This window comes from Acomys russatus, chromosome 17 (genome assembly GCF_903995435.1).
Source record: "Acomys russatus chromosome 17, mAcoRus1.1, whole genome shotgun sequence".
NCBI classification, from domain to species: domain Eukaryota; kingdom Metazoa; phylum Chordata; class Mammalia; order Rodentia; family Muridae; genus Acomys; species Acomys russatus.
Window position 1 is genome coordinate 42,320,837 of NC_067153.1, and position 27,893 is coordinate 42,348,729.

Below are 27,893 nucleotides of genomic sequence, written 5' to 3' on the forward strand. Positions count from 1 at the left end.
CTCAAGGGACCAAGCCAGCTGGGTTGGGCTGAGACTGGAAAGGGGATGCACAGAGAGGGGTGGTGGCTTCTCTCTGTCTCACAGGTAGACATGGGCAGAGGTGGACTTGTGTCTCCATCTCTTCCATTTATAGATATTTACAAAAGAGAGTCAAGAGCACAGACCACAGTCATGCAAAAGAAACACACCCCTCCCCCTCCCGGGACCCACCCTGCCCACCCAGAACCCCATGGTGCCCACCCTCCCCCAGCAGTCCAGCCGCCTTCCCAAGGTCCTGAGAGCAGAAGGGGCCCATCCTTGAAGGGTCAGTGGTAAAAAGGTGGAAGATCTGGGGGCCCAGAGCCACCCGTGGGGGAGGTGCCAGGGGGCTCAGGCTAGCAGGACTGAGTTCCTGGGTCCTTCCCTGTCCTGGGCTCTGCAGTTCACAGGAAGGGATCTCCCAGTCTTTAAAGCCCCCACCTTCCTCCAGGTCCACGGAGCCAGGTTCAAAACTGTCCTGAGAGCGGGAGGCTCATCCGAGCGCCCCAGCCCTGGCAGAGGCAGGCTCTTGCAGGGGTAGAGGATGGCAGGGCCTGGAGGTCAGATGGCAGACTCCCTGCGGTAGGAAATATTGTCCAGTGGGAGGGTGGCTTGCATGCGCTCCAGATCCAAATGGCTGCCAAACTCAAGCATCCGAATGATGCCTGCCTCCTCTTTGGAGCCTGCCTCCAGGCCCAGGCCCGCAGCCACGGCAGCTGCGGCAGCAGCCTCCTCTTCCATCTCTTCTTCCTCCTGGCTCATGAGGGCCAGCTCATTCTCATAGCAGAAGGCACTGGGAGGGGGCGGCGGGGCGGGCAGCACCGTGATCTTGCTTTCCTGCAGCTCGCGGGCAGAGCAGCAGGGCGTGCCAGCTACCTCGTAGGTCTTGTGGAACCTTGAGTAGTCCACCTTGTAGTGGCTCTTCTCCTCGAAGACCACAGGCTCGAACCGGTGACCCCACAGGATCTCACTGGCCAGGTAGGAGCTGCGGGCCTGTGTAGTCATAGCAGTGGCCTCCACCATGCCCTCGAGGATGACCACAATCTCAAAGTCTTCCGACTCCAGCTCCTCCTTGCCCATGCCATAGAGCGGACTGTCCTCGTCGATTTCATGCACGATGATGATGGGTGACACCAAGAAGATGCGGTCCAGGCCGATGTCATAGCCCACGTTGAGGTCACGTTGGTCCAATGGCAGGTACTCACCCTCTTGCGTCATGTAGGGTTTGATGAGTTGGGCCCGGACATGGGCCTCCACAATGTGGCTCTTGCGCAGGTTGCCCACCCGCCACATGAGGCAGAGCTTTCCATCTCGCACTGAGATGACAGCATGGTGGCTGAACAGCAGCGTCTGGGCCCGCTTCTTAGGCCGTGCCATCTTGGCCATGATAGTACCGATCATGAAGGAGTCGATGACACAGCCCACGATGGACTGGACCACTACTGCGATGACCGCCAACGGGCACTCCTCTGTCACGCACCGGAAGCCATAGCCAATGGTCGTCTGTGTCTCCACTGAGAACAGGAAGGCTCCCAAAAAGCCGTTCACGTGCATGATGCAGGGTTTGGGGGCCGTCGGGGCTGCCCCACCATTGCCCCCCGGGCCTCCTGCAGCAGGCACCGAGGGGCTGGCCTCCAGGTCGCCGTGGAGGAAAGCAATGCACCAGAAGAGGAGGCCGAAAAAGAGCCAGGAGACGAGGAAGGCCGCGGAAAAGATCATGAGCATGTAGCGCCAGCGCGTGTCCACGCAGGTGGTGAAGATGTCTGCCATGTAACGCTGGGACTTGTTGCTCAGGTTGGCGAAGTAGACGTTGCACTGGCCGTTCTTTTTGACAAAGCGGTTGCGGCGTTTCCGCCGGGGCACGTGGGCCTGCCCGTTTCGGCTGTGTCCGTGCATGGCCTGAGGCCGGCGTGGTTACCTGGGGAGATGCAGGGCCTGCGGAGAACAAGGGACAGGTGAGGGGCTGGAGAGCAAGGGGCTGCTGTAAAGAGACTACCCACCAGACTTTACACAGAACCTCAAGGCTTCCTGTGACCCTGATTGGTGGTGGCGGGGGCAGAGTGTGCCAGAGGGTCGTTTTGAAGACCAGACCTAAGCCCGTGTCCTTGAAGCCGATCCAACCCCCTGGACTGGGGTCCGCCCAATGAAGAACAAGATCCAGTTCTTAGACCCTGATGCTCAGTGTGGGGGCTGTGCCAGCTTATCACCATTCTGGAAGCTTCTGTTTGTGTGTATTTTCTACTTTTGAAGCAGGGTCTCTACCGCATGTGAAACCAAACTGGTTTATGGCTATACTCACCCTTCAACTTATTACTGTTATCATCATTGTTGGGGGAGGGGAAGATGTGCTTGCTATGATGGGGGAGAGGCATGCTTGCCATGATTCGGCGGGAGGTGTGCTTGCCATGATGGGGGCAGGAAAGACGCATGCTTGCTGTGATGCATATGTTAATGACAAAAGGACAATTTACAGGAGTCAGTTCTTTTTCCATCTTGGTTTTCAAGGCTCGAACTCAGGCTGTCAGGCTTGCAAGCAAGCACTTTTATCCGCCAAGCCCTCTTGCCAACCTCTTTTTATTTTTAGTGGTGCCAGGATTGAGACCAAGGCCCTTCGGGTTGCAGCGAGCGCTCGGCCTCTGAGCCACACTCCCATCCTGATGTTCATCTTGATTCCGTGTCCTGCAGGCCCAGAGCTTTGAGCCCATTTGCCTCCCAACTTAACCTTCACACTGGGGGCTAGAGAGGTGGCTCTGCAGTTCAGAGCACTGGTTACTCTTCTAGAGGATCTGGGTTCAATTCCCAGCACCCACATGGCAGCTCACAGCTGTCTGTAACCCTAGTTCCAGGCAGCCTGACCCCCTCACACTGATATACATGCAGGCAAAACATCAATGTATGTTGAAAAGAAAAGAAAAGCTGGGCGTGGTGGTGCATGCCTTTAATCCCAGCACTCGGGAGGCAGAGGCAGGTAGATCACTGTGAGTTCGAGGCCTGGCTTACAGGATAGCCAAGGCTACACAGGGAAACCATGTCTTGAAAAACCAACCAACCAACCAACCAAACAAACAAAGGAATGTACCCTCTGTACTGACTACCTATGGTTGGTTTTGTTTTTTATTTTCTTTTTTGTTTGTTTTTGTGTGGTCTTTCTGTGTTAGCCTTGTCTGTCCTGGACTCGCTTTATAGACCAGGCTGGCCTCAAAACTCACAGTGATCTGCCTGCCTCTGCCTCCCGAGGGCTGGGACTAAAGGTGTGCGCCATCATTATTTTCATTAAATTTCAGCTCATCAACTGTATTGGTTTCACAAAGTGGCTAACAGTTACCATGGAGTGAGTGTCCCCAGACAGGGTGCCACTTATCCCCACATCCCTGCCCTGTCCCAGACTTGCTAGGAACAGGACAGGGGCTGACAGACAGTGACAGGACTGTGTGCTGGTCAAGATGGAGGAAGGGAGAGCCCTGGACCTTCTGTCCCTGTCTGGGCACATGCAGCTCACTGAAAGAGGGAAACTGGGCAGCTGGGGAGACAGTGGATCCAGACTCAGGAGCTCCTGGATGAAGACTGGGCATAGGTGAGGCACTTGCCACTTTTGCTGCCTACCCAGACCACTCAGTTTCCTTTGCAGAGCCTCAGTTTCCTCATCTGCAAACCGAGGATTGAAATCCCTCCCGTACAAGACCCTGGAAGACAGAACCCACCACCCCACTACTTCCCACTTGCTGGGCGCCTGTGAGAGGCAGGCGGGCCTGACTGTGGTTGCCAGCTGTTCCAGCAGAGGCTTGTCACCCCCGTGTAGCATGCCTGTGAGCTGGACTCACAGAGGGCACACTCTCTCTTCTGTGTTCCCTGCTGTTGATGACTGAGCACAGGAGCTGCTGTCGTCTGGGGGGAGAGGGAAGTGGGGAGCCAGAGGCCACACGGTCAGGACCCAGCCTGGGTTCCCGATAACATCTTGGCCTAGAATTATATAAGTCTGGAAGCTTCTATTTTCTGTTCTATTCTTCCTGGTCTAATTGTGCATCTGTGGCAATGTTTACACACTTCCCTGGTTCAGGACAACTTGGTTGCCGCAGCAACCGGTGCAGGCCAATGCTATAATTTAGATATCAACAGTCTCTTCCCCAGCCTCTTTCTCCAGAGTCTCCCTCTCCTCCCCCAGGCCACCCTACCCAACCCTGCTTTTCTCCCACACCCCACCTTACCCCAACCCAAGGGGCTCCCTAGGTCAATGTTCCATATCTGCCATGTGACTTGGTGGGACTTTAGTTGCCTAACCTGGAACATTAGGCATCTCTGGTATGGCCCAGAATGTGATGATGCTGGCCCTATGATGCTCCTAACTTTTTATTTTTTTTTATTTTTGTTTGTTTGTTTTGGTTTTTCGAGACAGGGTTTCTTTGTGTAGCCTTGACTATCCTGGACTCACTTTGTAGACCAGGCTGGCCTCAAATTCACAGCGATCCACCTGCCTCTGCCTCCCAAGTGCTGGGATTAAAGGTGTGTGCCACCACCGCCCGGCGTGATGCTCCTAACTTTATCTGGGGTTCCTCTGCTGTGTTCTACCATGCCCAACCCCTTCACTGGCACCAGAGACACTTACAGCTGAGGGACACAAGGTAGCCATGTTCAAGACCACTGTCTTATAGCTGAGGCCAAGGAGGCCAGGAAGGAGTCATTGGGGGTCTCAGAATGAGGCAGGTGGGACTGCCCTGCCAAGGTGCTCACACCCACCCTGATATGTTGAAGGATGGGCCTTTGGCTCTTCTTCTCCTAAGGGGCCAGGGGGACTGGAGCCAGGAAAAACGTGGATGCTAACCCCACCACAACAGGGTCTGAAGCATAGCCTATGCCTCTGCAAGGGAGAAAGAGGGCAGGGCCAGGCACCTGAGCCTTTGATAGACGAATGCCACTAACTGTCCGAAGAGGAACCTGCCAGAGGCTCCTCTCAGGGTGCCAAGGATCTCCGGCTGTCCGCTGGTAGGACCAGTTCATTTGTGAGGGTCCACCCTCACAAAGAGCCCCATGCCTCAAGGCTATTGGAGTTCCTTCCCTCAGAAATGCCAAGGGCTCTCTCTGATTAGTGGGTGAAGGTGAGGGAGCCTCTGCCAGCAGCTTCAACACTCTGAGTTGGCCATATCAGGCACTCTCCGGAACCTCCCATCACCCACCCCACAGTTCTGCAGGCCTCGTGCCTCTTCTCAGGACCCCAGCAGGCTCTTGGAGCAGCTCCTGTGCCTGCCTAATGTTGAGCTCTTAAGGCTCTTGCCCATCCCAGTGCTCAGCTGGGTTGTCCTCTCAGCTACGGCGAGGAGTAGCTGTGTACAATCTAGCCTCCTGAAGACCCTCCTGTTCTGACAAGCAGCTGCTGTTGCCACCACAGGCGTGAAAAGTGCCAGCTGGGCATTGCATCCACATGATAACTGTATGCGCATGGCCAGAGATCTTTCTCTGATCACAGGAGGCTTCAGGAAAAAGTTACAGATGCCAGAGGGAAAGCTCAAAGGGGAAGGGGTATGGATGACAGGATGGGACACAAAGCATCGTCCTCCTTTAAGTAGAGCCCTGCTTGTCCAGGGAGCTGTGTAACCTCAGCCCATACCCTCTGGAAGGCAGGGGACCCATCTCCAACCTGTCCATCAAGGGTTCACTAAAAGGATGCCGGCTGTGTGGAAAAAAAAAAAAAGGGAGGCTGGACCCCTTTGAACTGCCTTGTGGAGTCCTTTCCTTTCCCAGCCTTGCATTATCCCCCCAAGCCTGGGGCCACTTGCCCTCTTTTGGGGACCTTTTAAGACCATGGAACTTGAAGGAAGACAGTAGGAGCAGAGGAAGGCCATGTGGCCCAGGCTCCGAGAGCATCCCAGCAAACTGGGCAGCATCTATGGAGTCGCTGGCCTTACTCAGATTGCATCTCACTGAATGTCTAGTGGCAAAGGTTCTCTTAGGAACCTCACAGGCTGTGAGGACAACCATCCCTAGCAGCTCCCCGCCACACACATCCTGGCTACCCATGACAGAAAGAGTGAGCAGATGCTATGCACTACCTCCCTGGGAATCTCCCTTTGGCCTCGCCAGCCCCGACAGCAGATGGGCAGAGTGCAGCGGAAGGCATGCTGCGGACAGCGAGCCTGTCGAGGCTATTTATCCTTTTATGAATCTTCTAGGTCCCTGCTGGTAGTGAGGCAACATGGAAGGTGACAGGACTCACTGGAGGGCTCACACCTCAGTCTCAGGGCCCTGTCTCTGAAGTGTTTGAGTGAAGGAATGCTCCGGAAGTACGGGCTCCACAGCAGCTGTGGCATGGCCTATCTCGCCGAGGTATCGCTGTGTCTTTGTTCAGCTAACATGTATTTATTAAGCAGCTATTGAAACACAAAGGGTTTCCGGCTGCCGTTTCCAGTCTGGGCTGCAGAGCCGGGGAGAGGAGGCTGGGGGTTGCACAGCAGAAGCAGCAAGGTAGGACTCTCACTTAGCCTTGGGTCTTCTTGGTCCCCAGATCACTCTTGCCCTTGCCCTTCGGGGGCCCTGAGCCCTGTACTCTTTTATCTGCTGTGACATTCTGCTTAGCCTGGTTCCTCTGGGAACAAGCCCCCTCCCTACCTCCCCCCACCCCTCACTGCCCTAAGGACTTGCCCTTCAGGTCAGCCCTACTTTCTCCGTGCTCCTTCCCCTTGCAGTCTCGCACCCACTTAGCATCATCAGATCAACTAAGAAAAATGACCTGCTGGTTGCATTCATGTGCTTGAGATGTCAAGACCTGGCTCTAAGACTTCTGCTTTGGGACTTCATTTCCCTACCTGCACACAGAAGCAATGGTCCTCTGACCTCAGCAGGCCATCCTTAGGATGATTTTTGAGAACCGCTACACTGGGGACAAACCTGATGGTGGGAGGGGCCGGCCTGTAGGCCGCCTCAGGTAAACCTCCAAAGGTGACAGGTTGGCGGTGACTAAGATACAGTGACTCAGGGACACAGAACAAGAGCTGGGAAAGGACTTCTGGCTTGATTCTACCACACAGGTACTCTGGGCAAACCCACCTACTGCTGCCTGCAAAGTAGGGACCTTTCACGACTCCCTGGCGAGAGGGGATATGTGCAAGCTGTCTAAGACAACGGAGGGAAGGGACTCCTTGGTGTTAGTTCCCTGAGCCTCTCAGGCAGGCAGTGGGAGTGGGGCCCTGCCTCTAGAAGGTGGGCAGTTTCCCTTGGGGAAGTGGGGAATCCACACCAGCAACTCATATCCTACCCCTTGAGAGTGCCCTATGCTCCGGCTTTGAGGCGTCCCTGGCTTGGACTTGCTGGAATAAGTGTGGAGGCCTTTCCAGTTCATTCCTCAAAGGAGGCATGGTAGAACACACCTTTAGTCCCAGCACTCTGGAGACAGAAGCAGGCAGATCGCTAGGAGTTGAAGGCCAGTGAGTTCCAAGCCAGCCAGGGCTACATCGTGGGACAGTCTCAAAAGAAACAATGGGGGTTGGAGGCAGGGTATCACCCTCTGCAGGCCCCTGTCCTGTTCCTCTGACCCTGGGTAGTCAGATTCCTTTATCTCCATCTTTCCCTCCCAATGATGATACCCCAAGGACAACTGTGATGTCATCCTTAGAAACACTGGCCATCTTCTTTGTCCACAGTCTCCTACTGGCCTGGGGGATCCACACATAGTCTGGGCTGACAGGCCAGTGAGCCCCAAGAATCTTCCTGATTTTACTGTGCCAGCACTGAGACTACAAGCACCTGCCATGACACCCAGCACTTTATGCAAGTCCAGGGGCTCAAACCCAAGCCCTCACACTTGCGAGGCCAGCTCGTAGTTGGCTGATCTCTCTCCAGTCCTTCCCAGTGACGTTCGGTGTGACTTCAGGTCAGATACTTGACCTCTCTGGACTCTGCATGCCTCATCTGTACGGACCACTAATATGGATCTCACCAGGTAAGACTGTAAGAATAAACAGAGTGTGCTGGGCCATGGTGGCGCACACCTTTAATCTCAGCACTCGGGAGGCTGAGGCAGGTGGATCGCTGTGAGTTCAATGCCAGCCTGGTCTACAAAGCGAGTCCAGGACAGCCAACGCTAACAGAGAGAGACCTTGTCTCAAAAAACCAAAAAAAAAAAAAAAAAAAAAAAAGCCCAAAACAAAAGAATAAACAGGATGGCACACAGCACATGCCTGCACAGGGTAAGCAACATGTATGAGTGTATCACTCGGAGAAGGAACACTCTTGCTCTGAGATCCAAGGAGGAACCTCAAGACCCAACCATAGCCACCCACCACATCTCACCCAGAGAGTATCCAATGCCCTGAGAGCAAGTGGCCCTGGAATCAACTCACACAGAGTGGACTCGGCCAGGTAGGCTCTGGAAGGTTCTCTCGTAGCTCAGCCTCAGCATCTCCACTAGCAGAAGGAGCATAACAACCCATTCCTACCTGCAGGGTGGCCGATGTCACCAAACCGCACGCCACACAGTGCCAGGCATGCTGCTTTCCTCCAGACCCTGGAACCCCTTGGCACACCGCCCCTCCCCCTGGAGCAGCACTGTCACGTGGCAGGGTCCACACAGAGCATTTAGCAGGCCTTCACTCCAGGCAGGAGCCATTCTGAGTGCTTTGTGCCGATCGATTCCTCTCAGCCCCGTGGCGACCTCTGGAAAGGCACCGTCATCATTCCTGTTTTAGAAGCAGGAAAGCCAAGACACAGAGAGGGTTGCAACTAGCCTGGAGTCTGAGGCCAACCTGGGCTACACAGCAAGTTACACAGTACAGCTTGGACTCAAACATCCCTAAGAGGTCCCTGGTCGTTCCCACCTTTGAGGTCTGAGGCTCCAGGTATGGTAGGGAGAGTAGGGAAGCAAGAGGTGACAACAGTGGCTTGGAGCTGGAGAGAAAAAAAGGGGGGCCGGGAACACTCCAGACAAGGCCCACAGGGTTTGGCAGTGGCTAACCGGGTGACAGAGTAGGTGCCCTTGCGCCCCCAGCAGACGGGAGCTGTTCAATAGGGATTAACTGTGAGGCTCTAGACCTCCTGGATCACCATGCAGAGCAGTTAGCTAGGTGTGAACGGACAGACCCACTGGGGGGGAGCTCAGGCAGGGTGACCCCCCCGACCCACTCCGCCCACTGACCCCTTTTATTCAAGGCTCAAAATGCCTCCTGGGTCACGAAGGGTGAAGCTGGAGAGAGAAAAGAGGATCATAGATGGCCCAGAAGAGCCCGCATCTGCCTCATCCCTGCCATCCACCTGAGTGGACTTGAGCACCCACTCACTGCCTTGCCCCTGGGTCTCAGCAAACATGGGGGGGTGTGGGGACCCCTGGAACTTTGAGGAGTGGATACTGGCTGTCCCTTTAGTGCACAAGCTGCCCCCAGCAGGCACCACATCCAGAAGAGGCTCTAGCACAGCCCACTGTAATCTCAGCATGTGGGAGGTAAAGGCAGGAGGATTAAGAGTTCAGAGTCATCTTTGGCTCTATAATGAATTCCAGGCTAGCCTGGGCTACATGAAACCCTGTCTCAAAAGGTAAAAATAAAAGCTGGGAGTGATGGCATAGGCTTTTTAATGCCAGCAACTTGGGAGGCAGAGGCAGGCGGATCTCTAGGAGTTCAAAGCCAACCTGGTCTATATAGAGCATTCCAGGCTAGCCAGGGCTATGTGGTGCAGTGAAACCCTGCCAAAGAAAGAAAGAAAGATAAAAGAAAGAAAGAGGGAGAGGGAAGGAGGGAGGGAGGAAGGAAGGAAGAGAAAAAGGGAAATGAAAAGAAACCAGAAACAGTATAAGAGGAGGGTTAAGGTATTCAGAGCCAGGGCGGTGCCTCGTCCTGCCTTCTCCCCTACCCTGGGTGGTTCTACCCAGGCAGAGGGCACCATGATACTGATGCTTGAGCCATCTCACAGCTGGAGACCATCACACAGTCACACGCATGCACACGGGGAGCTAGGCAGGCAGCCTTCTAGTTGAAGCGCAGCTTGGAAGTGGCCCAGCTGCCCATCCACTGCACCACGCAGCCACAGAAGCCAAGGAGGCCGCTCTTTAGGGAGCCTTGTGGGCCTGCGAGATGTATTTTTAAGTGGGGGAAAAAAAAAAAAAAGGCAACAGTGATGAGCGGTGAGTAGAGTTGCTACCTCGTGTGAAAAAGAGGAGTTTATAGCTACGCATATTCGTTTCTCTCTCCCAGCTTGTCTGGATGGAGACCCAGGAAACTGGTGACACCGACTGCTCCAAGGGAGGGGGAGCAGGTGGTTAGGGATGGAGGAGGGTGGCAGAATACTCCCTGCTTTTTCATTTGCCTTTTAATTTTAGAACCATATGAGTGTACCACCTATGGAAAATACCCATGAGTTTTTAAAATTAGCATGATGTATGTGTGTTTGTCAGAGACGGGCCACAGCATTCAAGGTCCTCAATAAACAGTATGATCCCAGACAGCCTAAGAACACGTCCCCTAGGGGCTGTGGGGCCTTGGGAGACAGACCTTAACTTCTGAGTCACATCTACAAAATGAGGAAGGATCATGCCTGCTATACAGGCATGCTGCAAAGATGAACAGTGGAGGGCCAGGGGGTATAAACTGTAGAGGGCAGAGAGTGTACATGGCAAGGTGCAGCCATTCTGTGATGTGTGTGTGTGTGTGTGTGTGTGTGCTCGTGCGTGTATGAGTACACACTTGCTCTTGACTCCTGTGAGCACATGTGGCTCAGGGGGGCCAGAAGTTGACATCAGTTTTCTTCTTCTACCCCTCTCCGCCTTATTTTTTGGACACAGAGTCTCACCGAACCTGGAGCTCACTATTTTGACTGGCCTGGCTGGCCTGTAGCACCCAGGATCTGCCTGTCTCTGTGCAGGGATAACAAGCACACTGCCAAAGCTTTCGGTTTACATCAGGTCTGGAGATCTGAACTCAGGTCCTCACGCTTGCATAGCAAGCCCACAAAAGCCCTTTGCCCACAAAAACCCTTCTTGAAGGGCGTAGCATGTACCTCCCTCCCAGTCTCCCCTCTACCCCAAAAGGAGCCTGCGGTCAGTCCCCACCTTGCTCCTGACTCCTCCAGGCCTGAGAGCCCTCTCAGGTTGCCCACCTCCCCCCACTTCTATAAGCCACACACCCTGGGAGCATAGGCTCAGTCACCAGTCACCACCACCAACACCCCTCCTTCACTGACCTCCCTCCTTGGCTCCTCTACAGTCGCTTCTCCCCCCTCCCCTCCCCCAGTGATCTCATCCAGTCCTCAGCCTTAAAATACCAGCAGCCACATCTCCCTCAGAGCAGACTCACTCTGAGTGTCTGCTGGATGGTGCCCATTGCCTCCTGCCTTCCCCTCCTCAGTCTGTGAGGCCTCCCAGGGTGGCTCACCCCTAGAACCTAAGAGCAGGGAGAGAACACTTTCAGTGAACCATTACGGATATGCACTGGCCACAGAGTGGTCCTCATTCCAAGCTGGAGTGGTCCTGATTTTATCTCTCATGGGGAGCTGAGGAGCAGGGCCCACAGGACAGGATGCTGGATGCTCTATCCCATGTCCACAGATTTGAGCCCAACCCACAGCCTCCTCCGGGCCTCCCCAGCCAAGGATTCCTTATGCTTCCCAGCTCTGCTTGCCTCCCATCCCCCATCCCCCAAGGTGAACTCTGGGCCCAGATAAGCTTTTGCCCTCACACTGACCTTGCCCCCTCAGTTCCCTCCCCCAATCCTTGTCACATAGCCATATGGTCTACCTCCCTGTTCCTTCTAACACATCAAGTCTCCCTGCCTTGGGGCCTTTGCGCTGGCTGTTTCTGCTGTTCTCACTGAAATTCTGTGGCTCTTTAGCTCCTAGCCCCTCCCACTGGAGTTCTATCTTAGAGGCTTTAGGCTCAAAGATGCCTTGTACTTTCCTGCCATGTCCTCCTCTTCCTTACAGCCCTTGTGGACCTTACGTCACTGGTCCACCCAGGCAGGGCTCTTGACTGTTCACATTGAGTCCTGGAGCCCGGCATGCAGTAAACACTTCACACACAACTGACAAGGGACAAGGACATGAGATCCTGTGCAGCCTGTCATAATTCCCCGTGAAGGGCCTGAGCAGGGCGATGTCACAGAATGTGACAAGCTATTTTTGATGCTATAATGAGGGAGCAGAGGTGGCCCCAAGCACAAACCAGGAGGACCTTCTGTGCCATTGCACCATAGGGACACGGCACAGTAGCTGTGAGCAGAAGGGACAGGGGACAGGACAGCTCAAGTCTCAGACCTCTATTCTACTTCCACAGAGCCCTGTCCTGCATGTCCTGGGGCAGAGGGGTGACAGGCATCCATCCCAACCACGGGATCCTGTGCTCAAAAGGAGAAGCTTGCAGAATGATGGTTTGGGAGGTAGGGCAGGGCCTAGGAGAGAGGGCACAGCAGAGGCCTCAAAGGGCAAGGGGCTATGGTCACATCCCAAAACTGTTCAGCCACAGGCAAGGGACCGTGGCCAAGAGAACATCTAATTGTCAGCCGCGTGCGGACTCACAGGTTCTGACCAGCTCCCACCAGCTCCATGCACCCATTCACCACCACACAGCATCCTGAGCTGGCTCAGCCCCTGCCTTCCTACCTGGCTTGTCTGTAGCTATGCTCTGCAGCGTGCATGGCAGATAGCGACATCTTGAGTACTCACTATGGGCTGTGGGAGAAGCAGCGAGTTCTGAGCTGGGCATGGTGACATATGTCTTTAATCCCGGCACTCAGGAGGCAGAGGCAGGCGGATCTGTGAGTTCAGGACAGCCAGGGCTACCTAATGAGACCATGTTTCAAAAAGGAAAGAAGAAAGAAAAGAAAGTAAACTCTGAGCAGGCCCGCTCAGCTCGGGTCTTGTGAAGTGACGTGTCCTGTGCCAGGACAAGAGCCAAGGAGTCTACACAGTCAGAGGCCTAAGAAAGGGTCCCTGGAAAGATGTTCGAGTTCTAGAATGCGGAGGAAGCTGGGCAAGACAGAGCTTCAAATACAGCTTAGGTAGGACTGAGGCTCTGGGGACAGCTGGCTATGGGGGGCGGAGAGGAGGGTATTTCAAGGCAGAGCAGCAGCTTCCTAGAGGTCTTGACACTTGGGTCCCTGTGAGCTGAGGGAGAAAGGAAGCCACATAGCCATAGACGCTTCTACCAGTTCCGTCTTCAGGACCTCTACTGAAGGCACTGACTTTTTCAGCTTCAAACAAGATCCAGAGTAAAAACAATATACCATGTATAATGTATTATTAATAAATACGTGTGTGCCTGGTACACATAACCAATGGCATCCTAAAAAACAAACAAACAAACAAACAAAAAACCACTTCCCCTCACACATGCCTAGTGTTCTACAGGCCAGTCCCTGTCCGTGACTTGGTCATTAATCTCACTCTGTAGCCCAGGCTGGCCCAGAAACTCACCACATAGCCCATGCTGGCCTTTAACTTGCAGCAACCCTTCTGCCTCACCCCATCAAAGGGTTAGGATTAAAAGTTTGATCCACATCACCTAGATTTTTCCTCATGTGCCCTGCGCTGAAGGGTGATGAGAGGGCTGACAACTGGCAGAAATTGGAACTAGGGTCTCCCTCAAAGCCAAGTCCGGTGGTCTGGGCCTGTCATCACAGCTATTGATGAGGTATAGGCCAAAAGAGCACAAATTTCAAGGTCAGCACGACCTGCAGAGTTCAAGGCAGTCTAGGCGACTTAGTGAAAAACACGTGGAAGGGGACGGGGGGGGTGGGGGGAGCAAAGGATGCTGCAGCAGCTGGCATGCTTGAGGCCTGGACTTCAATCCTTAGAGACCTAACCAAGCAAACAGGAACACCTGCAGGGTCTGCCATGGGCCCTGGGAGGGAAAGGCGCGGGTCTCATTGGAGCCACAGAAATACTTGAGGCAATGGAATGTTTGTGACCCCCCCCCCCCCCGCCCACTGCAGTCTGTACAATACGTTCATTTGGGTTCTGGGTCCCTTCCATTGCCCTGTGCCAGAACTCTCTTCCTCTCCCTCAGCAGGTGCCATTCGGCGTTTGCTCACAGACCTCCTAGGACGGACAGCCCACTTGACTGCGAGGAACAAGGCTCAGCTGGCTGAGGGGTTCATCTAAGGACTTGGGGACCCAGGACAGCCCTGAGATGTGACCCTGGCTTCTCTGCCCTAGATGTACCCTCTACTCTCTTGTTCACTCACTGTCTGGTGTCTGGGGCTGGCGGGTGGGGGTAGGGGTGGGGGTGAGGGGGATGGCCCTGGTGCCAGCTAGGACTTCTCCAAGGTCAGGTGGTAGCCTTGATCTGCAGCTGCATGCCCTGGTGCCCACTGCAGCAGGTCTGAGGACAGGAAGAGAGAGCGGGGGTGCAAGAGCTGGGCTCAGCAAGGACGGAGGGACACCAGGTGACTAGAGACAAGGTATCTGAAGGTAATGACGTCTGTCTGCCCTGCTGACCCCCATCCTATCTGTTCCCATATCAATGACCTTTCAACATGGGTAGGGCAGAGAGAAGGGATCAGACAGGGAAGTGAGAAGAGGCCAGGGGAGGAAGCCTGGTGCCCCCTCTGCTGCTTCCTTGAGATGGCAGGACCCCACGGGACACCTGTCCCATCTTCTTTGTCCCTTCTCATCCCTGCTCCAGTGACAGAGAAGGCTGCAAGGAAAAAGCTAGGTACCTCTTACTGTCCCAATGTCCCCACTAGTGGCCCTTGCTTCACAGACCTCAGAGGACCTCCCCCCCCCCCCAGAGTGACAGTGACCTGGCGAAGGTCACAAAGGCTTTGCGAGTGGCTGAGCCTTCCTCCTACCACTATGATAGGGTCTGCTTCTTTTCTTGTCTCGCATCTGCGGATGCACTCAGGAGAGGAACACGGAAGGAACCATTCCCCTCTCCTCTCCCTTGGTCCCCAAAGATATATGCACTTGAGAGGAGGGGAAGGTGTTGGGGTAGGGGGCCCTGGAGGCCTTTAAGAGCAGAAGTAGGGCCTGCTCCAACTCTGCCACCTTCACTGGGCAAATACTGTCTAATGCCATGAAAAGCCCAGGTGGTCCCTGGACCATTTGTCCCAGGTGAGTAGCTAGTGAGAGAGGGAAGGTTATAGGAGACAAGGCTAAAGCTGAGGTGAAACTTCTTTTCAGCCCTGTCCCAGGAGTTTTTCTGGCTGCATCTGCATATCCCAGTTCATCCCTGCCCAGCTGGAGCGTCCTCCACCCCCCCCCCCCCAGCCCCCAGGCATCTTCAACCCATGCTCTCAGTGGTAGATCACCATGACAACACCACCTCTCACAGCATGGCTCTAATAGGGGTGAAGAATGCAGAAGTTCACCTTTCTTGGTAGCCTATAAGGGTCTGATGGTGTCTCTCCCAGGGGCACCTCACGTCACCCTGCCTGCTGAGGCCATGTGTTGGCTAAGGATTGACCACAGAGAAGAGAAGAGGAACTGGGGGCAGGGAGAGAGAGAGAGAGAGAGAGAGAGAGAGAGAGAGAGAGAGAGAGAGAGAGAGAGAGAGAGAGAGAGAGAGAGAGAGAGAGAGTCAGTCCTGGGGGAGCAGTGCCAGGTTGGAGGCAGGAGATCAAATAAAGGGGGAGTCTGGGCTTTTTGGCGGATAACATATATGTAAGTCCAAAGGACATATGTGGGGCCTGGAACAAACTCTTAATACCAAGCCTCACTTTTCTCACATGAAAACAGGGATGTGCCGGGCGTGGTGCGCACGCCTTCAAACCCCGGAACTTGGGAGGCAGAGGCAGGCAGATGGCTGTGAGTTCGAGGCCAGCCTAGTCTACAAAGCAAGTCCAGGACAGCCAAGGCTAACACAGAGAGACCCTGTCTCGAAAAACCAAAAAGAAAAGAAAGAAAGAAAACAGAGATGCTGTGCTCATGGGGCAGTGCAGAGCCCTGACTGAGACTGCATAGAAAGTCCAGCACCTCCTGATTGATCACTCCCTTGATACAACCTGTAAGGGCAGGAGGAGCAGCAGCTCAGGTGGTAGAGTGACCTGTCCAGCATGCATGAAACAGCCTCCAGCACTGTATAAGCCTGACATGGTGGCCCTCAAGAAGTGGAGGCAGGAGGATCAGAGGTTTGAGGTCACTCTCTGCTACATACAATCTCTATGTCACCAAGCAATAGTACCATCACCCAGGCAGGGTTCTGTGTGCCCCTGTTGCACGCAGGCGGGAGGCGGCTGTGAGAAGGTTATGGTGAGAGACCTGTAGTGGTAATGGCCCAGCCCCAGAGTCCCCTATGTTCCTGGCCTGTGTGTCCTGAAACAGAACCGTGGCTTCAGAACCGGCCAAAAAAACTCACCTATCCAGTCCCACACATTCCCAGCAGCCATGTTCTCTCATGGAGCCTCAGTTTCCCCTTCTGTGAATGAGAAGTAACCATGCCCTATGTCTTACAGGCTCGCCCATTAACCAGAGGTCAGTCTACGGGGACTGGCCCTTGCACAGGCCCTTGGAAGCAGGGGGTCAGGATCCAGAGCTAGCCCTAGTATGAGCCCCCTGCCCCCCATGCCTCACCCCACCCACCACCCATGAGCGGAGCGCGCACGCGTGTGCCTGTCGGAGCGCGCACGCGCTTGTGTGTGACTCAGGCTCTATTCATAGCTGAGCTCCACCAGCTGCAGTGTCACAGGCAGAGGGGCCTCAGCCCATGTTATTATTACAATTACCATGTGAATTAAAAGTTTGAGCAGCGATCAGCCCACGTCGCCGCTGGGGAAGAGGGAGCAGGAGAAAAATAAAGATGAAAAAGAGGAGAAGAGCTGTGCCTGAAGATCCCCCCCCACACACACCCCAAGGAGGGCTGAGTCCGTCTGAGGAGGGTTAACGGTTATGCCAGCCCCCAGGGTTCCTGCCTGCCCCTTCCAGGGCCTAGGGTCCCCATGAGGAGGGAGGAGCACTTAGAGACACACAACCCAGTGGTAGTTACTTGAGGGGCAAAGAGATTTTTTTTTTTCTTTCCATAACTATGTCACCTCATTGGGCAGACCAAGCTCAGACAGGGCAATTGTGGGTGGACCTAAGGTCACACAGAGAACTACCATCAGTCTCTTAGACTGTCTCGTGCCAGAAAGTGTCTCATGCCACAGCCCCAAATCTCATCAGGCCATGATGCTGATATCTGCAGGTGACCTGAAGGCAGGGAGCCAAGCCTACAATCAGCACCTGCCATGCTTGCTTTCTCTGCTCCGTGGAATGACAGAACCTGGCTCTTCTGGAAGTCCCAGCCTGGAGCCGCCAGCATCTCAGGATTCCGAACCTACATCCACATGGCAAGCCACCATCCATCGAAGATCCCTTTCCCTCACCCACTAGTGCAGGGGACAGAGTCCCGGGCTAGAGAACTCTGATGCTCTGGTCACCTTGGGCCAGCTCAGTCTTCCTGTCTATACAATGACCTCTCCCCAAGGGTTCATGACTGTGCCTGTCTCCAGGATAGGAGCCCCCAGAGGATCCCTGAGGGGGCGTCAGGCTGTGGGGGTGACAAGACCCATCTCTTGCCAAACCCCAACCCAGGGGAGGAATATTTTCCACTCTTTCTGGGGAAGCTCCAGAGGCGGCCCCCACAGAATCAGATCAGTCTAAACTCAAACCCAGTCCCTCCATACTTGCTTGCTGTGTGACCTTAGGCAGGTAGCACAGCCCCTCTGGGCTGCAGCTTCTTCGTCTGTAACATGGGGACGGTACATCATCAATGGAGGGCTGCTTCCTGGATTAAGAATCTGTGGAAAGGGGCTGGAGAGATGGCTCAGTGGTTAAGAGCACTGACTGCTCTTCCAGAGGTCATGAGTTCAATTCTCAGCAACCACATGGTGGCTCACAACCATCTATAATGTGATCTGATATCCTCCTCTGGCCTGCAGGGGTACATGCAGGCAGAGCTCTGTATACATAATAATAATAATAAAAAGAATCTGTGGAAGGCCCTGGCCAGGCACTATATCTTCCAGGTGGGGAGCGGATGAGTGGTACACACAGCCTCCTAGCACACCTTTGGGAAATATCAAAGACCCAAGGACTCCTGAGGTGGGGATGTCATTCACAGTCACCATTCAAAGTCACCAGGCAGGAGGGCCAGCTCTACCTTATTGGCCCTTGGAGCAGGATGCTCACTTTCTCACCAAACCTTGGGTACCCCCATCTTTCTCCTGGATAACAGGCCAGCACTCTGGCTGACTCTGAGTAACTTGGCCAGCTCAGTCCTTGTCACTAAGCCTGTCTTCCCATCTATAAAAATGAGTTCTTCCCAAGAGGATCCCTGAGGGGAGGGCACTGTCATGTTGTTGGGGGGCAACTAGACCATCCTCTGCTTAAAACTTGGCCAAGACGAGGAATATTCTAGAATCGAATATTCTTGCATGGGCCGGAACTTTTTTTTTTTTTTTAGCTTAACCCGAAATCCAGCTTGTCCCTCACAGGGACCGCCTAAGATTAGTCTTAAAGTGAGCCCTAAAGGAATCTTCCTCCCTCCCCCCTCCCAGAAAAGCAAAGTCCCCTGGTGGTGGAGGTGGGCAGGGAAGAAGGAGAAGGAGAGGAGGGGCTAGGCCCTCAGGGCTCCTGTTCTGCCTGGCCACAGTGAGAAGAAGGAATCTCTTGCCTGCCAGCCTCCAAGAAGCGTCTGAGAAGTAGGAACTGGAAACCTGCTTCCTCCGCTCCCAGAGGCCATCACTGTGGCCCCAGGACCCACTTCTCCCTCAGTTTCCGCTTTTGTGTAATGACAGCATCAGACCAATGACACAAGCACCAAGTGTCTACAGGCAAAACACTAGCCTCCCACAGCGCCTGTGGCCCACGGTGGCCAAGGTGGCCTGCCCCCTACTTCTGGCCATCGTGTAGAGGGCCATGGGGCTTCTACATTATCTGTGGCTTTCAGGCCAGGGCCGGGCAATCTCTCCTGTACCACAACTCATGTGGAGGGTCCGTGCGGTCACCGTCTCCACGCGGCCACCGTCCCCATGTCACAGGTGAGATGGAGGCACAGGAAAGAAAGCTACTGCTCAAGGTCATAGGATCTGTCCTGGGCCCTGGAGAGCCAAAGTGGCAGAGGGCACCTCCTCTCAGGGGAACCACCAATACTCCAAATGGCCAACACTCACCATACAAACAAACGTGCACTCTACACAGGGAGATCTGCCCAAGGTCACTTGGCCAGGCCATTGCACATGAAGTCCTGAGAAGTCTCTGGCCTCAACTAGCCAGAAGGACAAACAACAGGGCCTGGCTTTGTGCCCTAGCCATCGGGGACCTGCCCAAGATGGGAATCCTGATCCCACCTCTAGGCTCAGCCTGGCCTTCCCCAAACTCCCCCTACATCTAAGAAGAGCAAACAGGAGACAAGCAAGAAAGTTGAAGTCTGGCTGCTGCCCTTCCACCTCCAGCCTGGCCCGGTCCTTGGTCCTTCCCCTCCCTCCCCCAGTGCAGGGGGGATCAGGCGCTGATGTAATGCACTCGGCTTTTCGTTCCCCGTGCCAATCTCAGAAGAGAGACGACAGATTGCGTGAGCCAAATTTGGCTTCCTAGGGGGAGAGGCATGAAAAGTGGAGATGTGGAGGAGAAGAGGAGCCTAGGGAGGTATCAGAGAAGCCCCCCCCCTGCCCAGCAGGCCCCCCTAGGGGCCTCCTCTTTCTCTTCTTACACTCCCAATCTTGCCCAGCCTGTCTGGCCAGCCTGCACCCCCTGCAGGCTGGCCAGCCTAAACTACCACGGACCCTCCAAGGCTGGGTGCTGCCAGTCCGCGCCCTCCCCCCACCCCAACACACTGCTCCAGCTCCATCCCCACCGCTAGTTTCCTGGTTACCATGTTGCTGGTTGTCATGTCGCTTACATGTCCTCGTGACTCAGTGGTCCCCGCAGAGGGGCCCCCTCCTCCTCACACCCCCCTTAGCACTCGCCCCCGCCTCCCCCAGATCCACATTAAGAACCAGCCCGCCCTGTGTAAGCCCACACAGTTCCTCCTCCTCCCCCCCCTCTCATCCTGAGCCCGAATCTTCCCACAGCATCCTAGAGTGACTTTGTCCTCCAGTCCACAAATGTCTCTTGAGAACCTGCATGCCTTGGCTCTGCGTGCTCTTCCCGGGGCACTGACACTGTGTACGAGCCACTGACATCTCAGCGAAGTCCGAGCTACACTCCCAATCTCCACTCGTACAAATGGTGACTCAGAGAAGTCAAGCCAACTGCCCAAGGTCACCCCAGCAGAAGCCCACGGACATTTCTGTCTGGCTAGTCACCTCTATGTCTTTTTTCTCCCCCCACCCCCCTTGGAGATGTTTCTTTAAAGGTAACACATAGGATCATTAGGTACAGTTCTTAAGTCCCAGGTTTCCCCCTCTTACGCCCAGACACCTCCACTATTGTCAGTCTGTATTCCCAGCCATATTCTTGTGACTGCTAACTACTTATTTTCCCTCAAAGTAAACTGAGTCCTTAACTCCCACCTTCCCAGGCCCCTTTTCCAGCCTACCAGGCTGTCTTCTGCTCACAGAGCTCAGGGCCCTGCATTGGAGGTCAGTGGGGCAGGTTTAGTGTCCGCATTCCACAGATGTGTTGGCAGAAGGTCAGAGAGCACAAGTTGCCCAGTATGCTAGTTTCTCTGCTAGCTGGGCTCATTTCTGAAGCCTGGATCAAGTGATATATAAGGCTTGATGCCCAGCATGGAAAACTCCAGAAAGAGACCCTTCTCCCAAAGGAGGGAAGAGCTGCATGTTCTAGGTTCAGCCCTCCAGGCTTCAGCCCCATGGCTGGCAGCTGCTGCTTGCCTCAACTGTCCCATTTCCCCCATTTGCTCCCCTCAGCAGAAGCCAAGCAAAGGCTCCTAGCAGTCCTGGAAGGTGCAAGACTGCATAGGAGTGGGGGTGAAGTGGATATTGCAACCCTGGGTCCAGCCCCATCTCTGTCCAGGGCAAGACACTCCCTCCAGTTCCTGTCCCATCCCGTCCCCCACCCCACCCCCCACACTTCAACCTACTACTTGGCGGTCTCCTGCTCTTGAGGCCCTGTCTGTCAGTGCAGCCCAGCCACCCTGCTTGTGGTGCCTAGAGGGCACTGCTGCCTGTTTCACTGGGCTACCTCTCCCTGCCCTGAAGTCAGGGTGTCCATGCATAGTTTGCGTGTGTGGAGGGTTGGCAATAGGCTGACCCTGGTTAGCAGGCATTCTGCAGGTGGTGGGGGAAGTTCTCCCTGCTTGGAGCTCACAGCATCACTCTTTGCAGAAGAAAAGCATTTTCTTCCTCTCTCTACAGCCTCAGTTTCCACCACCATAAACCCCCGGAATGCATCATTTACTGCACTCTTCTCACATACCCTGGAGTTATCTGGCACAAGGCAGGTGCACAACACAGCAGAAAGGGGGGGGGAGGGGGTTGTCATACTCAGAACCATTCAGAGACTGCAGGTGGGAGGTGGGAAGCAGAGACACCCCCTTCCCACCTTGCTGCAAGTCACCTGCCTTGCAGCTCCTGGCGTGGAGGTGGGCGGGGGCAGGGAAGGGCCATCTCCAGGGCAGGAGGTCAAAGTCTTTGATCTATCTCCCTTCTTTTGCCAACCGCAACCCACAGGCGACGCTCGGGTGGCCAAATGGACAGAAAGCGCCAGCTCGTGGAAGTCACAGGACCGCACAGGGATCCTTCCAGGACCGGGGTCAGAAAGATGGGTGCAGGACATCCAAAGCGGCAGGACAGACACTCCCTCGGCTAGACAGACACAGGGACCAACTGACAGAAGGACAGCGCTCGCGTCGAGCGAGCTCGAGCTTACCCCGGGGCGCAAGGTCTGAGGAAGGTCTGGGTAGCTAGTGGCCGCTACATCCCCCGGCGCAGTCCAGCGTCCGGGGCGCGGGAGCCGCCTGCCCGCGATGTGGCCACTGACCCAGGCGGCCAACGTGGGTCTTGGGGTCTCCGTGCCGTCCCGCGCCGCTCCCTGTGCAACTTTCAGCGCTACTCCGCGCCAAGAGCCGGGCGTCGCCCGGGAGGCAGCATCTTGTAGCCCCGCCTTGGGTCGTGGGGTCCCGGGGCCCAGGGCGCCCCGCAGCCCGCTGTTACCCACAGCCCTGCGACCCTCTCTCTGTTCGGCTCTGGGGTCTCCAGGCTCTGTGGCCACCTCGCGCCTGCCACAAGGTCTCCGCCGCTGTGTCCCGGTTCCGCCTCTCCTCCCGCTGGGCTGTGGCACCTGGTCGCCGCGCTCCGGCCCCCTGCCCCGGCGCAGCCTTGCCTGCCTCCTCGGCCGGCTGTGTCCTTCTCTGTCGCCGTCCCTCCCACTCCCGCCGCCGCCCCCTCCGTCTGGGTCCCGGTCCTCGCCGCGTCCCCGGCTCGCCCGGGTGCCCGAGCTCCCGCCGCCAGCGGCGCGCCGAGAACTCCCAACTCGCAGCACGCGCCGGGCTTGGGAGACTTTCGCCCCTCCTCACACGTGACCCGCGCCCCGCTGCGGAGGCTGTGCGCCCGGGTTGCTAGCCCCGGGCGGACCCCGCCCCGGCCCTCCCCGTGCACTCGGCCCACGCAGGCTAGCTACTCTCGCCTTGGACCGGCGACTCCGACGGGGTGGGCAGGGGCGAGAGGGGCTACACCGTCCAGTTCTCTCATAGATCCTGCCCAGGTTTTCCTCCTCGCCCCGCAGCGCTCCTCCCGGAACCCGTTCCGAGATTCCGCTCCCCGGTTTGCGAGGGCCCCAGGAGCAGGTGGGGAGGGTTCTGGGAGCCCAGGGGTGGGTAGGTGGGAACTCGTCTTCTGGGGGGTCCCGTTGGCCCTCACCCTCTCCTTGGAGGTCTGCATTCTCTCCCAAGCGCTAGCAGCTAAGGGCCCTAAGAATCCCCACTTTAGGAGACAGAGGTCCCTCTTTTAGAGGGACCCTAATAGTCACCTAGTCAGTAAGGCTCCGGTTCACAGAGGAAGAGATTGAAAACACACGGGCATCAATAAGTTTGCAAAAGACCACCCAGTAGAGTGCAAGTCAAACAAACCCTAGTCTCTGTTTTCTTCTTCATCAACTGTTTTTCTTCTTTATGTGTGTATATGTTTGTGCCTGTGTGCGAGTGTGTGCAGGTGTGTGTGTGCAGGTGCCTGTGATCCCCTGGAACTTGAGTTATAGGCAGTTGTGTGCTGATACGCGGGTGCTGGGAACCGAACTTAGGTCCTCTGGAAGAGCAGCTCCTAACTATGGCGGCGGCGCCTCTCCAGCTTGGGGAGAACTGATTGATGGAGACTCCAATCTCTCTAGCCTCCTGTGCCAAGCAGACCTTTCATGACAAGACTAACGATGCACAGAGCACAAAACCATTTTTTCCCCCCTGTGGGCTCTCCCTCTCCCAAACGATCTGTGTCAACTCCTCAGTGTGGTACACTGTCAGGCTCCCGCGCACACCGTATATTCACACATGTCCTCCCAAGTCCCACGGATTCCAGAACGTACCAGATGCCTTCACACCTCTCCCTGCCTGCACACTCTGTTTCCCGCCCCACCCCACCCCACCTGAGATGTCCTTGGTCTTCTACACCACAAGTAATTCAGTGCCCATTCATTTAGTTGGCCAGCGCTGGGGGTCCATCTATTACCAGGCCCTGGACTAGACACAAGTGTGCTTCTTCTTTGTCAAGTCTGAAAATCAGACCAACCTGGCTTCGGAAGCACTCAGAAACAACACGACCTTGAGTGAGATTCTCTATGAACTGCCCACGAACTGTGAGCACTAACACTCACACTGGCAGCAGGTGCTCATCACTACATCCTCGCATTGCAGACCTTCATCGGTCTCCCTCCTTACCCTGCTGTGCCTGAGGGCAGACAGCCTGGACTGATGTTTGCTGGCGTGTGTGCACACATGTGTGTATGTGTGTGTGTGTGTGTGTGTAAAGTGTTCACTTAGCAGCCGACGTTTGGTATCTACTGCACCTCTGTGTGTTTGGTATCTACTGCACCTCTGTGTGGACTGAAAGCAGCAGGATGGAGGGACAGCAAATAATCTGCCGTCCCAGTAGTCCCCCTCCCCCCAGGCCCCCCCCCCCGCACTTCCCACCCATGGCTTCCCCTGGGGTGGTAAGTGCCTGAGAAAGAGAGGAGGAAGGTGGAGGGGTGCACAGAATCAGGGATACTGAGGTCCAGCACAGCTGCTCCCCCAGGCTATGTGTCCCTCACCAAATCTCTAGGCAAATGTCTGAGGGAAGGATGCTGCCACCTTACTGGGCTTGGGCTGCACTCTGGGGTGCTGACTCCTTGGAAGGCCGCTGGGCTGGAGCTAGGTAAGAAAGGATAGGAAGGCAGTTCCAAGCCAAGAGAGGTCCAGGGACACCAGGAAAGAGAGTCCTTCTTCCAGCAGCAAATAAACACCCAAGTGACCCTGGGCAGGCATTCTCTTTGCTCTGGCTCTTGTTTCTCCCTGTGTAATGTGGGGAGAATAAGACACCTCCCCACTTTGAGCAATTGTTCTGAGAATGACTGAACGCTTCAGTAAGGCCATGTCATGGTCCAGGAGCTTATGCCCTGCTTGATATGGGAGGTTGGAGGCCTGCCAGTGTGTACATATGTATGTGTGTGTGTTTGAGCATGTGTGTGTGTGTGTGTGTGTGTGTATAAGTGCATAAGTGTGTGTAAAGAGTCTTGGTCCAGTAGCTTATGCCCTGCTTGATATGGGAGGTTGGAGGCCTGCCAGTGTGTACATGTGTGTGTGTGCGTGTTCGAACGTGTGTGTGTATGTGTGTGTGTGTGTGTATACATAAGTGTGTGTAAAGGGTCTTGGGGAAAAGGAGGAGAATGGCTTGGGTGTTAGATCCTGTGTGACCCTTTGTTAAGTTGCATATCTTCTCTGGACCAACTTCTGAAGCCTCCTCCATAATGGGGCAGTCTTCTCTAGCCCTGAAAGGCAGTGGACTTGTCTTCATCCAATATAGAAGCAAGCCTTGACAGGGCAGCCTTGATGGCGTGGGCAGGATTGGGCAAGCAGTCTGAGATTCCACAGACTCATCCCACGAGCCTACCATCATCTCAGGCCCTCATAAAGCACTGCCTCAATCTCTAGGAGAATGCTATGCTTCAGGGGCTACAGTTCCTGTGGGGACACTGAGGCAAAGGATGGTGCCGAATGCATGGCTTCAGTGGCCAGCGACAACTAGCTGCCTGGAAGAACGAGTGTTACGCTGAAATGTGACTGACTGTCCATTCCTTGAACCACAGGCCCCTATTTTATCTCCCCATTGAACCTCCCAATTTTGTGAAGCCGAGGCATTGACTCACCTCCTTTCCTGGGTACAGAGACAGACTGGGGTATAGAGAGAAAGCGGTTTGCCTCAGCTCACTTGAAATAAACAAATGCAGAAGCCAGGACCGAAAGTCAGTTTGAGACCTTCCTGGGTTCTACAGAAGGGTCACTCCAGGTTGGCAGAGAGCTCACTAGCTTACCCACTCTGGGAGACTGCTCAGGCCTCCCTAGTCCCATGGTGGTCTTCAGAGCCTGTGTATAAGGCTGGGGAGAGTGAGGGAAAAGGAGAGCTGACTGGTGGGAGGGCTGGGGTTAGGGGCACACCTAGAAATGTTAGTTATCACTCAGTCCAGAGGTTTTCTTGGCTTAGAAAGTTTCTGAGAGTCCAGCCAGCCTATTCCACAGATGAGGCAAACTGAGGCTGCTCAGCTGTTTAGATGAGAAATCAGATCAGGGCACAGCTGGCTTGCTTCAAAGCTCCACGGTGCTAATAGCTCTGAGAAGAGAGGTCCTAAGTGGGGAAAGAGCTTTTGGGGGCCCACAGGGCCAGCATCCAATCCGGTACGACAGCCCTTGGGATGGAAGGCTGTAGGGGTCTTTCCCACCCTTGGTCCCCATCCTCACCCACCACCCAGCACTCAGTCACCAGGGTGGAATATTTTAGCACCTATAGAAAACCCGCCACAGACGGCAGTGGCAGCTGTTGCTAAGGAGATGCTCCCAAAATAGCCCCCCTCCGCCAACCTTTCCTGCTGCTGCTCCTGCTGTGGGGAGGGGAGGAGGCCAGGCAGCGAGGGGTGTCACATGAGCCCTGGCCCCAGGCTCACCCATGCAACCTTGCCTCTGGTGGCAACTATGGCCACAGACCTGAGCAGCCACAGGTCTATGGAGGGAGCAGAAGCTGGCCTCTGCCCGCCCAGTGGCCTCAGCACAGCCCTTAGTTGGGGAAGAAGGTCATCAGGTGAGCAGAGAAAGAAGGGGGAAGCCTCTACTTCCAAGACCCTCAGCACATCCTCTACCACTCCCTATACCCACAGCACCTAAGAATCCAGCCGCTAATACACAGCCACTCACACACACCATGAGCACCGCCCACACAAACCTATCGAGATATGCATCCGCACCAGAAAGACACACATAGATGCCCAATAAACACATATGCCAGGAATGAGCAACACACCACATGACACTCCACACAGCCATAAATACACACATTCACATACACAGACTCACACATCCATCCAAAGTGCACACACACACACACACACACACACACACACACACACACCAAGGCCTGTCTTGCCAGGCACCCAGACACACAGCCATGTAACACACACGCACACACACACACACACACACACACACATCCAAACACATGCCTAGTACGACTCTCAAAGGGCATTCTGTCCCAAAGCAGTTCTATCCAGGGGCAGGTTCCTAGGGTTCACACAACCTCAATAAGTGAGGAGCTTGGTCTGTTCAGCCACAGAGGAGGGGAGGCAGGTGGGTGTGTAGGTGAAAGGACAAACCTCTGTGAACCCCTCTACACCTGGGGCACACAGAGTCTTAGGTCCCAGGAGAGCAGTCTTGGGCTCTGTCCGTGGGGAGAAAAGAGAAGCGAGTGGACTCACCTGCTGGCTTGAAACCTCTAGGCATAGAAAGTTCTGAGACCAAGCTTCAGGGTACAGCTGGCGGTCACAGGGACTGCTCTTGTGGCTGGAGTGACGGACAGGACCATGACAGAAACGGAGATAGCCCTTGGCATGTGCGAGGCACTTTGCACTTCGACGGCTTCTTTTAAACTTGGTGACTATTTCACACACTTGGTGAGAGCTAATCGGAGACATTGATGGTAGTGTTCCATCTCCTAGCCCTGGAGAGGAGCGGGGACTTCAAGACCACACAGCAGGTTATTAACTGGGCTAGTCTCTGAACCTTGAGGAGGTGCCTGTGGCCTGTCTTCTACTTCTCAGCACAGTTCTCTGTCGGGTTGCCAGCCACCGAGGGCAGGGCCTGGCTTTACCCACTTCACCCAGTGATACTGGGGTGCAACCCAGCCCTCCGTCTCCCCACCTGGAAAGCAGGAAAGGAATCCCCAGGAGGGTTTCCAGGCTCAGCAGGTGGCCACACTGAGGCTCGGATGACTCTAGGACAAGGAGGAAAGGCAGCGACTGTCCCCGTCCTCACTTGGCCAGCCGCGATCTCTCTCCAGCTTCGCTCCGTGGCTCGGCTCCAGAAATCCGGGCTCCGGGTCTTGGCTCGCGCCTCGTCACTCAGGAGACGCGGGGAGCGGCTTACGGTTGCCGTGGGAACCTCGCCCGGGCCAAGCCCCACTCACGACTCTAGGCGCTAGGATGGTGGAGGCGCGACGACCACAGCATTTGGGGTATAAGAAAACGACACCTGTCCCCTAGAGTAACTCTCCAAGCGTGGCTACTACACACCTCAGAAGCACAGCTCGGTGATGTGAGCACATCCGCGTCACCACCCACCACCAACTCCCCACCCCTGTCAATTCCAAGTTCTTTTAGCGGGCAAAAATCTAACCCGCCAGAAAGGTGCTGCTGAAAGGGAATCGCCCTCTGTGGTTGCACCGGTTCCGTGTTTCTTCTCGGTCCGCTTTTTTGGACCCTCTTTGGGCCTCGGTTTCCTGCAAAGGGGGAATCGAGCAACTGACACGTGATCCTTGCCTATTCCTTACAAAGCACTTCAGACACTTTGCTAACTT

General features: G+C 55.2%; 1 protein-coding gene across 2 annotated transcripts; it reads right to left on the bottom strand.

Moving 5' to 3' along the window:
• Positions 1 to 232: 232 nt before the first annotated feature.
• Positions 233 to 27,393, bottom strand: Kcnj4 (potassium inwardly rectifying channel subfamily J member 4). Of its 2 annotated transcripts, none has more exons than XM_051159988.1 (2): positions 26,797 to 27,393; positions 233 to 1,953 (listed from the first exon to the last, which is right to left on the bottom strand). In XM_051159988.1, the coding sequence occupies exon 2, from the start codon at positions 1,912 to 1,914 to the stop codon at positions 580 to 582; it is 1,335 nt and encodes a 444-aa protein (XP_051015945.1). In that variant the 5' UTR covers positions 1,915 to 1,953; positions 26,797 to 27,393; the 3' UTR covers positions 233 to 579. The 2 variants fall into 2 exon arrangements, with proteins under 2 accessions (XP_051015945.1, XP_051015944.1); XM_051159987.1 differs by lacking the exon at positions 26,797 to 27,393 and adding an exon at positions 21,736 to 21,871.
• Between the last annotated feature and the right edge of the window lie 500 nt (positions 27,394 to 27,893).